We start from the raw sequence: 14,527 nt of genomic DNA, 5'->3' as shown, positions 1-14,527 counted from the left end.
CTCGCCAGAACAAATTTTTTCACGTGAAATTAGAACCTACTATTTTGAAAGTCAAGAAGTAGCAAGTTTCAATCAAACAAAGTTTAACGAAACAAAAAACAAATACTGGCCAAACTATGATTCTATATTCATTGATAGATCAAAGTCAAAAGAATATACCAGCTGTGCCTTTTACCATGTGGAAGAAAATACTGACAAAAAATTTATTCTACCAAAGGAAGCTTCCATATACACTGCAGAATTAACAGCAATTGTGCAAGCTATGAAATACATACTCGGCTCTAACCACGACAAATTCATAATATGTACGGACAGCAAAAGTGCAGTAGATAAACTTAAAAAAGTAAACATACATAGATCAGTTAATCATATTGAAGCAAATATCCCGTATTTACATAATGAGATCCACATCAAGAATAAAGTCGTCATATATCTATGGGTAAAGGGACACGCAGGTATAACAGGTAATGAAATAGTAGATACCTTAGCAAAAACAGCCCCAACATCAGGAGAAGAACTAAATCTTAAACTACCCCCGTCCGACCTATTCTTAAACCAACGAAACAAAATAAATGAGATGTGGCAAAACCTACACAACGCTTCAACAACCGGAACAAACTTTTGTAAACACCAACAAAGAATTCCCAGAAAACCATGGTTTCACAAAATACCAAACAGAAACTTTGTCGGCACAATAAATCGAGTACGTGCTAATCATGCACTAACACCTTATTATAAGCACAAAATGAAAATTACAGACGATCTACTGTGTAGTTGTGGTAAAATGGGTACATTAGTACATGTTTTACTTGAATGTCCAATAAATAATGTAAACATTAATAAACTATATAAAAACTTAATTCACTACAAGATAAACCTTCAATAGACCTAAATTGTATTATTTTTTCAGGAAATAATGATATCCTTTATGTACTTCATCAACACATCATAAACTGTAAACTAAAACTGTAAAATTACTAACCAATTTTGTATGCAATTCTGCGAAAGAAACTAAACGTAAAGCACCCAAAGAGGGCTGAAACCTCCGAGGGGATGAACCGGGTTGACGCCTTAGCGCGGAGAAAAAAAAAAGACAAATATATATATAAACACCTTACACATTTTATATATTACTAACAAAACAAATGAATACATCATGCTCAGGTCTGATACTATGAAACATTTTACACAAATTAATGATTCAATCTAACATAGTCTGGCTAATTGGTTCTCGCCAAAGCCATAAATTCCACGGAAAAAAACCCCAAATTATGATTTTAAGGGCACAAATAATTTCCTTATGTACAAAATCATCAAGTATGATGTCAAATTGATTCATAACAAAGAAATCTACCATCTATCTACGAAATGGATCTATCAGTAAGCTGTTCTCTTCATAATATTTAAAAATGTCATTGATATGAAACATGCCTCTTAGTCTATTCTCTGCATCTATCAACACATAACTATTTAGTCCATTCTGATTTTCAATTCTGTATGGACCTTCAAACATTGGTTGTAATTTCTTACAACGGTTTTCTCCAGCATTACTCTTTCTAAGTGAACGAATTAACACTTGGTCTCCTTTTTGAAATGTGATTGGTTTTTTTATTTTTTGATTTTGTCTTCTAATATATTTTTCAGCTTTCCTCCTAATTCGGTTATTCACTTTCTGCATTACTTGTTCTAACATATCCTGATTGATTATATTCACTAATCCATTTTCTGTTTCCTATATGGCCAAACATTAAATATTCTGGTACTTCCTCTGTATTTAAATTATGTGTATTATTTAAAAAATATTCTACTTGTGGTATATGTTGCTGCCACGTTTCATGTTGATTTTGACATATTATCCTTAAATATTTTATAACTTCTTTAATATATCTTTCTGCAGGATTTGCCTGAGGATGTCTGATACTTGTAAAATGAATGCTGATTTTTCTCACAAAATGCCCGAAATTTTTGGTTGTTAAAATATGTAGCATTATCTATTATGCAATTTCTAAATGGTCCTATTTCTTCGAAAAATTTATTAATATATAATTTCAATGTTTTAACATTTGTTCTGGAGCAGGGATATAGTTTAATAAATTTTGTATATAAATCCACTATCACTAGTATATGCTTTTTTCCTGTTGGACTTGGAACTAAATTTGAGATGAAATCCATGGAAACTGTATTTAGTTTTTCATATACAACATTAGATCTATATGTGTTCTGGTTTTTGAAATTCTTTTCTTTGTTTATTTGACATATTTGGCATTGGGTAGTAATTTCTTTTGCTATACTTATGTCATTCTTTGCAAAATAATTATCCCTAAATAGCATCCATAGCTTTCTTGAACCAATATGCATATAATTGTTATGTAAATTTTTCAATATTTTCCTTGCCAAAGTTCTACTTATTACATATACTTCTATGCCATTTATTATTTTATAATCTGATCTGATCTCTTATAATTTCTTCTTTAGAATATAATCCAGTACTTTCTACTAATTGATTTAATCCAATTTTTATTGTTAGCTACCCTTTTTGTGATGTATTTTCTAACCTTGATAAAGCAGCTGCCACTATATTGGATTTTCCAGAAATGTATTTGTTTTCAAAAGAGTATTCACTCAATATTAGACTCCACCGATGTATTCTACTGTTTCCATATTTGTTATTTAATATAGATGTTAAAGCTTGGTGATCTGTTTCTATAGTAAATTCATTACCCAACAAATAAAATCTTAATTTTGTGGCACAGTGTATGATACTTGCTAGTTCTAATTCTGAAACTGAGTAACCCTTTTCATGTGGCTTTGTAATTCTTGAAATGAATTGTATTGGGTATTCGACCCCATCATGTATTTGTAATAATACCCCTGATAATCTCTCTATGGATGCATCTGTTCTTAATATGAATGGCTGTGTGTAGTCAGGATAGTATATTTTTAAATTTGACAGAAAAATGTTTTTAATTTCTTGGAATGTTAGTTCTCTTCTCTGATCCCATCTCCATTTTACACCTTTTCTCAGTAGTTCAAGTAATGGAATTTCTTTTATACTTAGATCTGGTATCATCCTTTTATAATAATTAATTATTCCAATAAATCCTCTTAAAGTTCTTAAATTGTGTGGTGTTTTATATTCCTGAATGACCTGTGTCCGTTCTGGATCCATTTCGATTCCCTTAGTATTAAGTTTATAACCTAGATATATTACTTCTTTATGAAAAAATGTACATTTTTCTTGATTTATTTTTAGTCCAACTTTGTCTAATCTGTTGATTATAATTTTTAGGTGTTTCTCATGATCTTCAGCCGTTTTAGAAAAAATTAATATATCATCAATGTAGTCAATTACAAAATGTTCATATTGATCCAAAATATCATGAAGACATCTACATAGAGCACTGCAAGATGATTGAAGTCCAAATGGTACTACTTTGAATTGATACACTACTCCATCTATCTGAAATCCTGTATACTGTCTACTTTTTCTTTCTAGAGGTATTAACCAAAAGCTATGCTGTAAATCGATTTTAGTGAAAAATGACATTCCTGTAATTCTTCCTAGTATTCCATCTATATTCATTGGTGCTTCAAATTGCTTTTCAGTGATCTTGTTAATATTCCTTGCATCCAAACATAACCTGATTTCACCTGATCTTTTACGCACTACTACTATAGGGTTTATGAAACGTGTATCTGCCTTCTCAATGATTCCATCTTCTAACATATTATTAATCGTTCTGTTTACTTCTTCTCTGTATTTATATGGTATTGGGTATGATTTTGTTTTAAAATCTTTTTCTTCTTTAACTTTTATATATACTATGGATATAATTTTGTGCAATTCTATTTTCTTTATTGACAAGTCCCTTGTGTTGCTGCAATATGGAAACGACTATTGATTTATATTCTTCAGGGCAATTTAAAACTTTATCATATCTTCTTCTTTACAAATAAAATTATTCTTCATTATGTACTCATTATTCCTTGCTTCCAATTTTAAGCACTCCACCTCGTAGGCATCCATCTGCTTAAAATTTCCATTCCTTAAATATTCACTACAATTATTCTTTACATTCTTTTGGGACATTCCCCTATCATCAAAATACATTTCTTCTTCATAAACATCATTATTTTCTTTTAATAATATCCTATCAACTCTTATTCCTTCTTCCACCTCATCTTTCTGCATAAATTTAATTATTTGCCCTTCCAAAGTTACCATTTTTTCTTCAAAATCTATCTTTACTTTCTCCTTTTCCAATTCATCATTTCCCATTAATATATCAACACATAAATCCTTGACAATAAATCCTTGCATATTAATTTCTTTATTAAGAATATTAATTTTAAAATTGGCTAGTTTATCAATTTCACCCAACTTCTTATTATTTGCACCAACAATTTTAATTTTTGGAATCTTTATTATATCTGATAGTTTTAATGTATTAAAAATAAAATTCTCCGAGACTAAAGTACTTTCTGAACCAGTATCTATCATAATCTTAATCATTGTATTTTTGGCCAAAGCATTTATATAAATTAAATTAATAGATTCAATAATTTTATCTTCATCTAAAGAAATAAATTCAGAAGGTTTTTCATAATAGCAATGGCCTAACTTGTAATTCAGAAAGTTTACTGAACAAAATTTTGATTATTAGAATTGTCAGATTGTATCTGACCACTTGGATCTGATGTCCTATGTCTTTCCCTACTATGACTTCTACTCACATTTTCTTGCCTTGTACTATTTCGTTCCCTGTCTTCGCAGCTTCTATTCCTTCGTACACAATTTACCTGTCTGTTGTAATTAGGTCGTTCTGTATTTCTTCTATTGTTTAAATCTTGTCTATTATTATTAGTATTATTATTAAAATTTTGTCTATTAGAACTAGTATTGTTATTAGGATTCTGTCTATTTTGATTATTGTTATTATTGTTAAAATTTTGTAAATTATCACCATATCTAGTATTATTGTATGATTGTCTATATTGTTGATAATTATTCTTATTATATTGAAAGTTATAATTGTTTTTTCTGTTATTATTATTATTACTTGTCATATTACCTCTTTGTATTCTTTGAATAAAATTAATAAAACTCTCTATTGTTTGAATATTTTGTACAGTTACTGTTTGTACAACATCAGCATCAAAATGTCTAGATACATTTAAGACTGTTTCATCCTCTCTAAGTGGTGGTTCTAAATATTTTGCAACCGTTATCAGTTTCAATGCATAATCTACCATATTTGATGTTAAATTGTGATTATACTTTCCAAAATATAGAATTTCTCTAAACTTGGCTTGCTCTAGTTCACCCCAATAATAATTTAAAAATTTATTTTCAAATGTTTGAAAATTATCTAAATCATTTTCAATACTAGCAAACCAAGTTGCTGCATTGTCATTTAATGTCATTCTAATATAATCTTTAATATCATTAATATTATTCACTAATCTTAATTTATGTTTTAAACTATTTATGTATACTCTAGGATGCAGATTTTTTATATTACCAGAGAATTTAATCCCAGTCTCATTTGTTAAATTTAAGTAAGGTCTCCCTATGTCTCTCATTTGTGAAATATCATCTATTCTCTGTTCCACATTTCTTATTTGATTATTATTTATTTGGATATTTTGTTGCATATCGTCTAATTTTTCTTCTGTCTTTCTCCTGTCTTCGTTAATTTTTACTTCTAAGTTACATTTCTGCAACTCTATTTTCTGTTCTATATCTATCTTATTAGCTTGAATAATCCTGTTTATTTCTGTCCTCTCATTTTCTATCCTTTTCTTGTAGTCATGCCGTATATTTTTTATTTCATTTGCTACTTTTTTCTCTGCAGCTTCAAGTTTTTTATCTATTTGTTTTTCTATTTGTTTTACAATTTTATTATTATTATCTTCTATTTTCTTTTCTAATTTTCTATAATTCTCTTCCATTTTTTCGTGTTCTCTTCCATTTTTTTCGTATTCTCTTCCATTTTCTTCATATTCTCTTCCATTTTCTGTTCCATTTTTTTCATGTCTTCTTTGACTTCTTTTGAATTCTCTTCCATTTTTTTTATATTCTCTTCCATTGTCTTGTTCATATGCATCATTAATGACATCAAAGCTGCCATATTGACATTTTCCTCTCTTTCTGGATTCATTTCTGCAGTATCTTGTGGAGCTTGAACTAAAATCTCCTCTTGTACAGGTTGTGTTTCTACTTCAACATCTTCTTCATTCTTTTTGCTTCTTGTACCTTTTTTTCCTTGAGACATTTTGAGACTTTACTTGTTCAAATATAATTCAAATAAAATCTATAATTTTTTTTTAATGATAATTAATTTAATTATATGAGAGCACTTATCTTCCCAAACTAATTCTTTTAAATAGAGAGCCACCGCGGTGGGCGCCAAATTGTTATGATGTTTTATTTGTGAATGATGAGCAATGAGTGTTTTTTAATAATATATATATACCTTTCTGTCACTGAATGCCCAAATAAAATGTTCTCCAAAATAAAGATTTTAATCACCACTCAATGTCTTCGTTCTCAGCCTCGGTTATCCTTGTTTTTGTGAAATTACTTTTTCCAATTATCAACTCCCACCAATTTAAAATATTTTTCTTCTTAACAGCATTTATATATATTCTTCTTTTCAATATACCAATATCCAATCACCAAATATATAATTTTAATTTTCAATTAATACTTCCTTCCATTATCCAATTATCATTTTTACATAACATAATTTTTAATCTTCAATAATATTATCTTTATACTGTTTCTTAATCTTCATTGAACTTATTATATTGAACATCTGGACCTTCTGACTGACTATCTTTAAACTTACTGAACAATTGACTTCACTAACTAAATGTGTCTATCTTCTAACTAACTTTCTTACTAACTGACTGGCCATCTGACTGAACTGTCTTTGGATCCAAATCACCGGGTATTTATATCTTTTTCCATGTTCCAGAATCATCTGGCAAGAAATCCTATTAGAATTGTTCCATTTCCTCCATATGAATGTTCTCGAAGCAGTATATGTTCGATTATGTCCATAGACATAACCATATTCGAGAACGTTCTACCGTAAACAAAGGTTAAATTCTGTATTCTAGAGAATTCCTTTCTTTTCTATCGAGAATTTTGTTGACATTTAGGCTTTTCAGATCAGAATATAAACTTAAATCAGTAACTTAAACACTCTAATTTAATAAACTACACATTTTAAACAACATATTATTATAACCACACTTATATTCGTAATTATTAATTTCTGTAACTTATGACACTTATTCAAGTAGGTATATCTGGTTGCCTATGCACATGGCTCACTTAAATATATTATAATTATAAAAAAAAACTTTTTACACTTATTATATGCTAATTTCTTAAAAATACCCTCATATAAATAATTTTTATAACATTCTCTAGTCTAGTATATAACTTATAAATTAATTTTTTAAACACTATTTTTCCTCCTCCTACGTCCAATATCATTTCAATATATATATATATATATATATATATATATATATATATATATATATATATATATATATATATATATATATATATATATATATATATATATATATATATATATATATATATATATATATATATATATATATATATATATATATATATATCTATATATTTCATCCACAGATCATTCTGGCATCATGTTTGGTTTAAAGTAACGGGTTATAATATTGCATATATATATTGCAACTACCTATTGTATCTTCGCTCCAATTAGTCCAGTCGCGACGTACAGCCCCTCAAATGATAGGATTTAAACAATAAAATACAATAAGACAGAAAAATCAAATATAACAGCATGTCAAAAAGGCCTTAATTATATATCTTCGTTTCTGTAAGTACAATCGTGACGTACAGTATCTCAAATGACACGATTAACCAATTAAAAACAATGAAATAAAAAAATTAAATACAGCAACATGCCAAAAGGGCCGTAGTCACGTATCTTCGGTCCTATTAGTCCAATCGTGACGTATAGTACCTCTAATGATAGGAATTAACATAAAGAATACAATGGGATAGAAAAATCAAATACAGCACAGTGTTAAAAGGGCCTTAGTTGTGTATCTTCAGTTCTATTAGTCCAATCATAACGTGCAGTACCTCAAATGAAAGGATTTAACAAATAAAATACAATGAAGTATAAAAATTAAATGATACCTCAAATGAGAGCCCTTAACCAATAGAATACGATGATATAGAAATCAAATACAGCAACACGTCAAAAGGGCCTTAGTTACGTATCTTCGTTTTTAGTAGCCCAATCGTGACGTACAGTACCTCAAATGATTTAACCAATCAAATACAATAACATAGAAAAATAAAATACATCAGCCTGTCAAAAGGGCCTTAGTTATGGATCTGCGATCCTATTAGTCCAATCGTGACGTTTCGTACCTCAAAGATAGAATTTAACAAATAGAATACAATGAGATAGAAAAATTAAATATAGTAGCCTGGTACAAGGGCCTTAGTTATGTATCATCGATCCTATTAGTCCAATCGAGACGTACAGTACCTCAAATGGTAGCATTTAACCAATACAATACTACGACGTAGAAATCAAATGCAGCAACACGTCAAAAGGACCTTAGGTACATATCTTTGCTCCTATATATGTTATGTCAAAATAGCCTTAGTTGCGTATCTCCGGTTCTATAGGTCTAATCATGACATATGGAGCCTAAAATGATAGGATTTAACGGAGATAATACGATGGTGGAGAGATATTAAACATGGCGGCATGTAATAACACCGTAAACTGGCAGCAATAAAACGAATTAACGCACAGAGGTGTGTGGCATATTACGTGACAGGATTTAGAGAATACCATATGATTACGTCATACATCTCTTTGCATACGTCAACTTTTAGTTAACTACTGTACATATGATAAACTCGAAAAATCTCCAACGTTCACTGTTAGACATATGCCTCCCGTTCACTGCACACATTTACTGCTCCTTGACGCCGTGACGAGAATGAGATAGGATTTAACAAATAGAATGACAGAAAACTAAACAAGACAGTGTATCAAACGTGGAATGCGTCGTAGAACGTGAAATATTGGCGTAAAATTATATGATGCCATAGACGGTTCCTTAATACCCAGCAAACGACTCGCTTTGTAAAGTTACATAGGCGGGATCTGTGCGGGAAAAAGTCGATCATTCGTTTTATAACCCAAAGGGGACCATAGAATATTCAACGTTAAAATGTGATATAATGTAACGGTATGACAAATCTTTTTTTCCCCGCATGGGTGCATGCCTGTGTACCTATACAAAGGGAGTCGTGCATAACCTTTAAGTTGATCGTAATACATAACTGCAACAAGTATTTTGACGACTTGGGTTAGTATATACAGTGCATTCGGTACGTTTTTTAAACATGATTAGGAAATTGTTGACTGGAGGCTATTAAAGAAGTTTTTAATTTTTTTCGGGTCACCGCCTTTTCTGTAAATGGAGTGAATATTGTTATCCATTTAATTTTTTTCCTCAGTTGAATAATTCCTGCTGGTATTTGGTCTAAGCTTACTTTTTTTCCCCATTCAAGCTGTTTCATAGCTAATTCTACTTCCTCTTTATAGTGCCCTGTTCACCTGTTTTGGTAATTTCGGACTATTTCATCTCTTATAACATAAAACAGTTGTTTCAGATATCTTTATCGCGTTTCCTTTTTTTATGGATGAATATGCTGCCGTTTTCATCTTCTACTATTTCATATGGAGCTACACGATTAACAATTCCAAATCAAGAAAACACAAATAACACTCCTAATTATATTATACAACTAATAGTCGAAAAATGAAGAGCAGTAGGTAGATGACCAAGAAGCCGAAATCTTAATGACGAACACAAATATAATCGACTCATCAGACAATTAAGATCAGCGCTACATGATGCACGCAATGCCACATTTGAACACTACATTAGTATATTGTCTAAAGAAGATCATTCAGCATGGATAGAAACAAAAACACTTAAAGAGACCTAAACAACACATCCCACCACATTAAGAAAGATAATATATATATAGCCTCTCGTGTTCAATGATCTCCTTCAGATGCACGTATCGTTCAAAAAGATGCTAGCCTCTTCTCCTCTCGATAAACTGAATCTCTCGTTCCGGCCTGAACAGTGACTCTTGGAATATATAAGTAGAAAAGTATAACTTACAATATTTTTCTGGATCAGCTTCCGTCAGATACACTAACTCCACGAAAACTCACAAACATTCACTTCTAATGCTTACTATCACTTGGGAACAACCAGAGAACAAAGACTGTTCGCCTTGCACCTTTGGAAAACAACTGATTATCTTTTTTCCCTCAAAAATCTAGCTAAACTCTCATTCCTACATAAATATCCCACTTTTTCCAATCTCCGCCAATCAAAGTTCATCATATTTATCCCCATCTACTATTTAGATAACAAACAACAATTTTACCTACAATTATAACTTTCCTAAAAACTATTAACATGCTAATTGTTTCTACAAATTCTTAAAAACTAACGGAGAATTATACATTTGAAATATTTCGATTCTATTGTCTTATTCACCGTATCGGCGTACAAGTCTATTTGGAAAATCCACTCGCATTGTTCCATTATTTCACTACGTTCACTCAAATATATTTTACAAAGAAAATAATTTATGCATATCTTTAAATTTTGTTTACTACAGGTAATCCAAAGATAATGGATAACGACCTTTTCCGTTTACAACAAAATTATCAAAAAACCCCTTTGTGTGGAATTAGAAGACATTTTACCTGTAAGTTAATCTTGTCATTGTTTGTGTATTAAATGACCATATTCTAATCTTTGGAAACAGGTATAGATTGTGTATTAACAGACTGAGGATAGAAAAATCAATTTTTATTTATTCCTTCTCTGAAATAGTAATTTGGTCTTCCCAAATGATACACAGAATTTTTAGAACAAACATTAACAGTAGTAAACAAGATTTGAGCTTTTGATTGGATAGTCGTTTTTGAATGGTAATGGGGTTAGCCTGATTAGGAGACGGGGAGAGGCAGTTGTAATTTGGCCATCGAAGGAAACAGTCGTTTGTTAGAAGATAGGGTGTGGTTCGTGAGTTTAAATACCGGCATTGTGAAAAGAAGTGAATAGTTTTGCAGAAGGAGATAACAAGTAGATTAAAAGAGGTCCTTGTATCTACCGTGGGCATTTTGTGAAGTATATGTGAAAGTAGTTTTACGGCATCAAGTTGACAAAAGGAGGTCCTTGTGTCATAAATAAGTAGCTGAGTTTTTGGAGAAGTGAATCAGGTGTTTTTGTGTAGTCTGCAGGAGGTTTGCAGAGACGTTAGGAAGGAGCCGAGGTGCCAAAGAGGAGAGATCACATCGTTGAGGAGACTGGACTTTTCTGGATATGTGCCAACATACAATTCAATAAGAAAAAAAAAGCTGTAAGTGTTTTGTACAATTGAAATTGGTATCTGTGAAGGATCTGTGTTGACATCATGGTCATTATCATTCAAATTTAAAGAATTGAGTTTGGTTTGACTAATCAAAAGTTACAGTTTTGTTGTTTTTTTGTTTCAAGTAAAATAAAGTTTAAGTAAAATTGGTTTTCACTTATTATAAATTTATGTAGATTTAAAATCTTATTATTATAAAAATTTCATTTATTTTCTTGTATACTGATTGATAAGATAACGGCAGAATTTGAAAATTGTTTTATTCTTTTTCATATAAAATAAAGAATGCTTAAATTTTTGTAATATACTATTTTCTTTTATTAATATTATCCTTTCTTCTCTATCTCGATAAACGACAACTAGAAAATCTTTGAATCCATTGAACACAGGTAATATAAGGAGTCTTATTTTACATTTGATAACAATTAAGTTATAATTCTTTTATTGGCTCAATAAATTAAAATCAAAGTCAAAATAAACAATCATAACAATCTATATATATATATATATATATATATATATATATATATATATATATATATATATATATATATATATATAATTTTTATTTTAATGGGAATAAACCACAATTGAAGTTAAAGTAATTAGTGACGTTTCAATTTCCACTTCGGAAATCGTTCTCAAAATACAAACATTACTAAATAAAACCAATTTTGTTTTTTGTTACTAGGTAAAAAAGTCTTCTAATTTAATTTTATCTGACATATTTATATTGACAATTCAGACATATATTCATACTATATATTTTAAAGTAGACGACTTTAAAATGATATTGCCAATATTACTGAGGGTTCCTGGGATGACTTTATTGTAATATAGTTTATTCGATTACATGAAATCAACTTCAACTTGAGAGTATCTGTCAGAAAAATCATAGTATGTGATTCGTGGTTAAAAAGACAACCACATGCCATGATGACAGTAAATTTCTCCTGCATACTATCCCGAAATGTAAGTATTTGGTGTTACATTTAGTTTACTCTCGATAAACATCAAAACTTCCTCTTTTAATATAGGTAACCTGATCCTACTACATTCTGCCGAGAAATTTGCGACACAATTGATCTCATTTACCATAATTAGAGCTGCTTCTTTGATTTTTCTCCTTTTTATCATAGGTTTCTTTTTCATTGTCCTATGTTTCATTTTCCCATGCATATTTACATATTTGATATATCAATTTTTTTTTTTATTTTTAATATAAGATTGATGTTAACTTTTTCTAACATTTAATAGCCTTGATATTTCACCTAAATAAAACTGATTGCATTCACAAGGTATTTTATAAACACAACTCTTTGTTCTTTCTTGTTCATTGTTAGGTTTAGTTTTAGATAAAATATATCTTAAGTGTTTGTTATTTTGAATGTTGTTGAAATGTCGAATTTATTTCCCACCTTTTTAAGTTTTCCGATAATATTTTTATGTATGGTATTCTTATTTTCCTCGTATTATTCGTTGTGTATGCTGTAGGATCTCATCTAAGTTGTTCCTTATTCCTTATTTATAAACGATAAAAGATAATCATTTTTTAATAAAACAGATTTTAACAAATGTTTCTCCTCTAAAAACGAATTTTTGTTAGAACAAGAAATTTTGGCTCTATAACTTCGTTATAGCTGATATGTTTAGTCTTATTCTAGTTGCCAATGTATCATCATTCTGTAATTTGTAAATAAACTTTTACAATTTTTTTAACTTTTTTATTTTAAATTTGTAAATAAACAAATAGGTCTAAATGGTATACTTTCGGTACTGCGGAACTTAAGATTCCACAAGAAAATTCTTCTTCTTCAAATTCTGCTTGTTCATTGGCGGATCAATACCTCTATGGAAGGTTTGTCACTTCATCTTTTGCGCGGTCCTCCGATACTTCTTCTGCCGATTAGTGAGTTAACTCTTGCTATTTTGATGATACGGGTCTCCTCCATTCTGCTTATGTGGTTATTCCATTTTTTTTTTCTATTTTGTGTCCATTCATTTATACATTATACGTTACATTTTCTTCTATTATCTTCACTTCTCTTTCGATCTCTCAGCGTATTTCCTGTAATTCTTCTCAGTACTCCCATCTCCGCAGTTTCCAGTAGCCTTTGCGTTGTGGCTGTGTCGAGTCTTGTTTCTGAGGCATATGTAATTATTGGTCTTACACTGGCTTTATAAATACTTAACTTCATCTCAGTGTTAATGTGTCTGTTCCCTGATCTCACACTTCTCTGTCCTGGTCTCCAAAGCTAGACAGTGTAATTCCCAGGTAATTTATATCCATTAGTTGTTCAATACTGATGCCATCAATTTCTATTTTACATATGGTTGGTTCTTTGCTGACTACAATTGTTTTAGTGTTCTGAGAGATTGTCACATTAAATTCTTTCGTTTGCCACGAAACGAAACCGCTGTTTTGTTTCGTGGCGCTACTTCCGTGATGCTAGTCTCAGCATTTTACTATGAAGAACAAATAATACAACTCCAATATAAAGGTTTGCTTCAATAATTGCGGTTGCATTTTCCTGTATTTTATGTTCATGACTATTTGCTCGTGTGAATATTACCTATGCTCGTGTGTCTTTTGAATTAAGGACATCATTTATATCATAGAAAATAATTATGTAATTAGAGACAAGAAAATCCATTATCAGATGATTTATTAAATATCTTTTTACACCAGGTTGAGACCTACCGTAGAAATGCTAGATAAAGCAACTGCCACACTATGTCACAAGGTATAATTATGGATAAAACGTGGCTCCAAAAAAGGGGATAGTTAAAGATATATACTTTTTAAATCAATTCATTTCTATGTAGTCAATAAAAGTCTTACCGTCATTTGGAGTCTGATTTTCACAATAAACGTGAGCTAAAACTTTAATGACATCCAGTAAATGCTCCTTTAATACTGGGTTGCCTTGCTGATATAATGAAAAGATACATTTAATAACTGCTTCATTTTCTTGAAAATCATCCCTTAAGGGAAGTTTTTGAATAAAGGCTGGAAAAACCTACAAA

The 14,527-nt window shown here is 30.1% G+C and overlaps 1 protein-coding gene across 6 annotated transcripts in view; it reads right to left on the bottom strand.

Annotated features, from left to right (window-relative positions):
• The window catches only part of LOC140445546 (importin-4-like), a 550,550-nt gene that overhangs the window by 21,174 nt on the left and 514,849 nt on the right, over window positions 1-14,527 (bottom strand). For 5 of the 6 annotated variants that reach the window (XM_072537643.1, XM_072537644.1, XM_072537646.1 and 2 more), the window contains one exon: window positions 14,343-14,520. The exons of the other annotated variant lie outside the window; for it this stretch is intronic. In XM_072537643.1, the coding sequence (XP_072393744.1) occupies window positions 14,343-14,520 (178 nt within the window). The remainder of the gene's footprint in view (window positions 1-14,342; window positions 14,521-14,527) is intronic. 6 annotated transcript variants of the gene reach the window in all.

Source organism: Diabrotica undecimpunctata, chromosome 7 (assembly GCF_040954645.1).
Source record: "Diabrotica undecimpunctata isolate CICGRU chromosome 7, icDiaUnde3, whole genome shotgun sequence".
Lineage (NCBI taxonomy): Eukaryota > Metazoa > Arthropoda > Insecta > Coleoptera > Chrysomelidae > Diabrotica > Diabrotica undecimpunctata.
The sequence above is the reverse complement of the archived record's forward strand: the minus strand, read 5'-3'. Positions and strand labels throughout refer to the sequence as shown.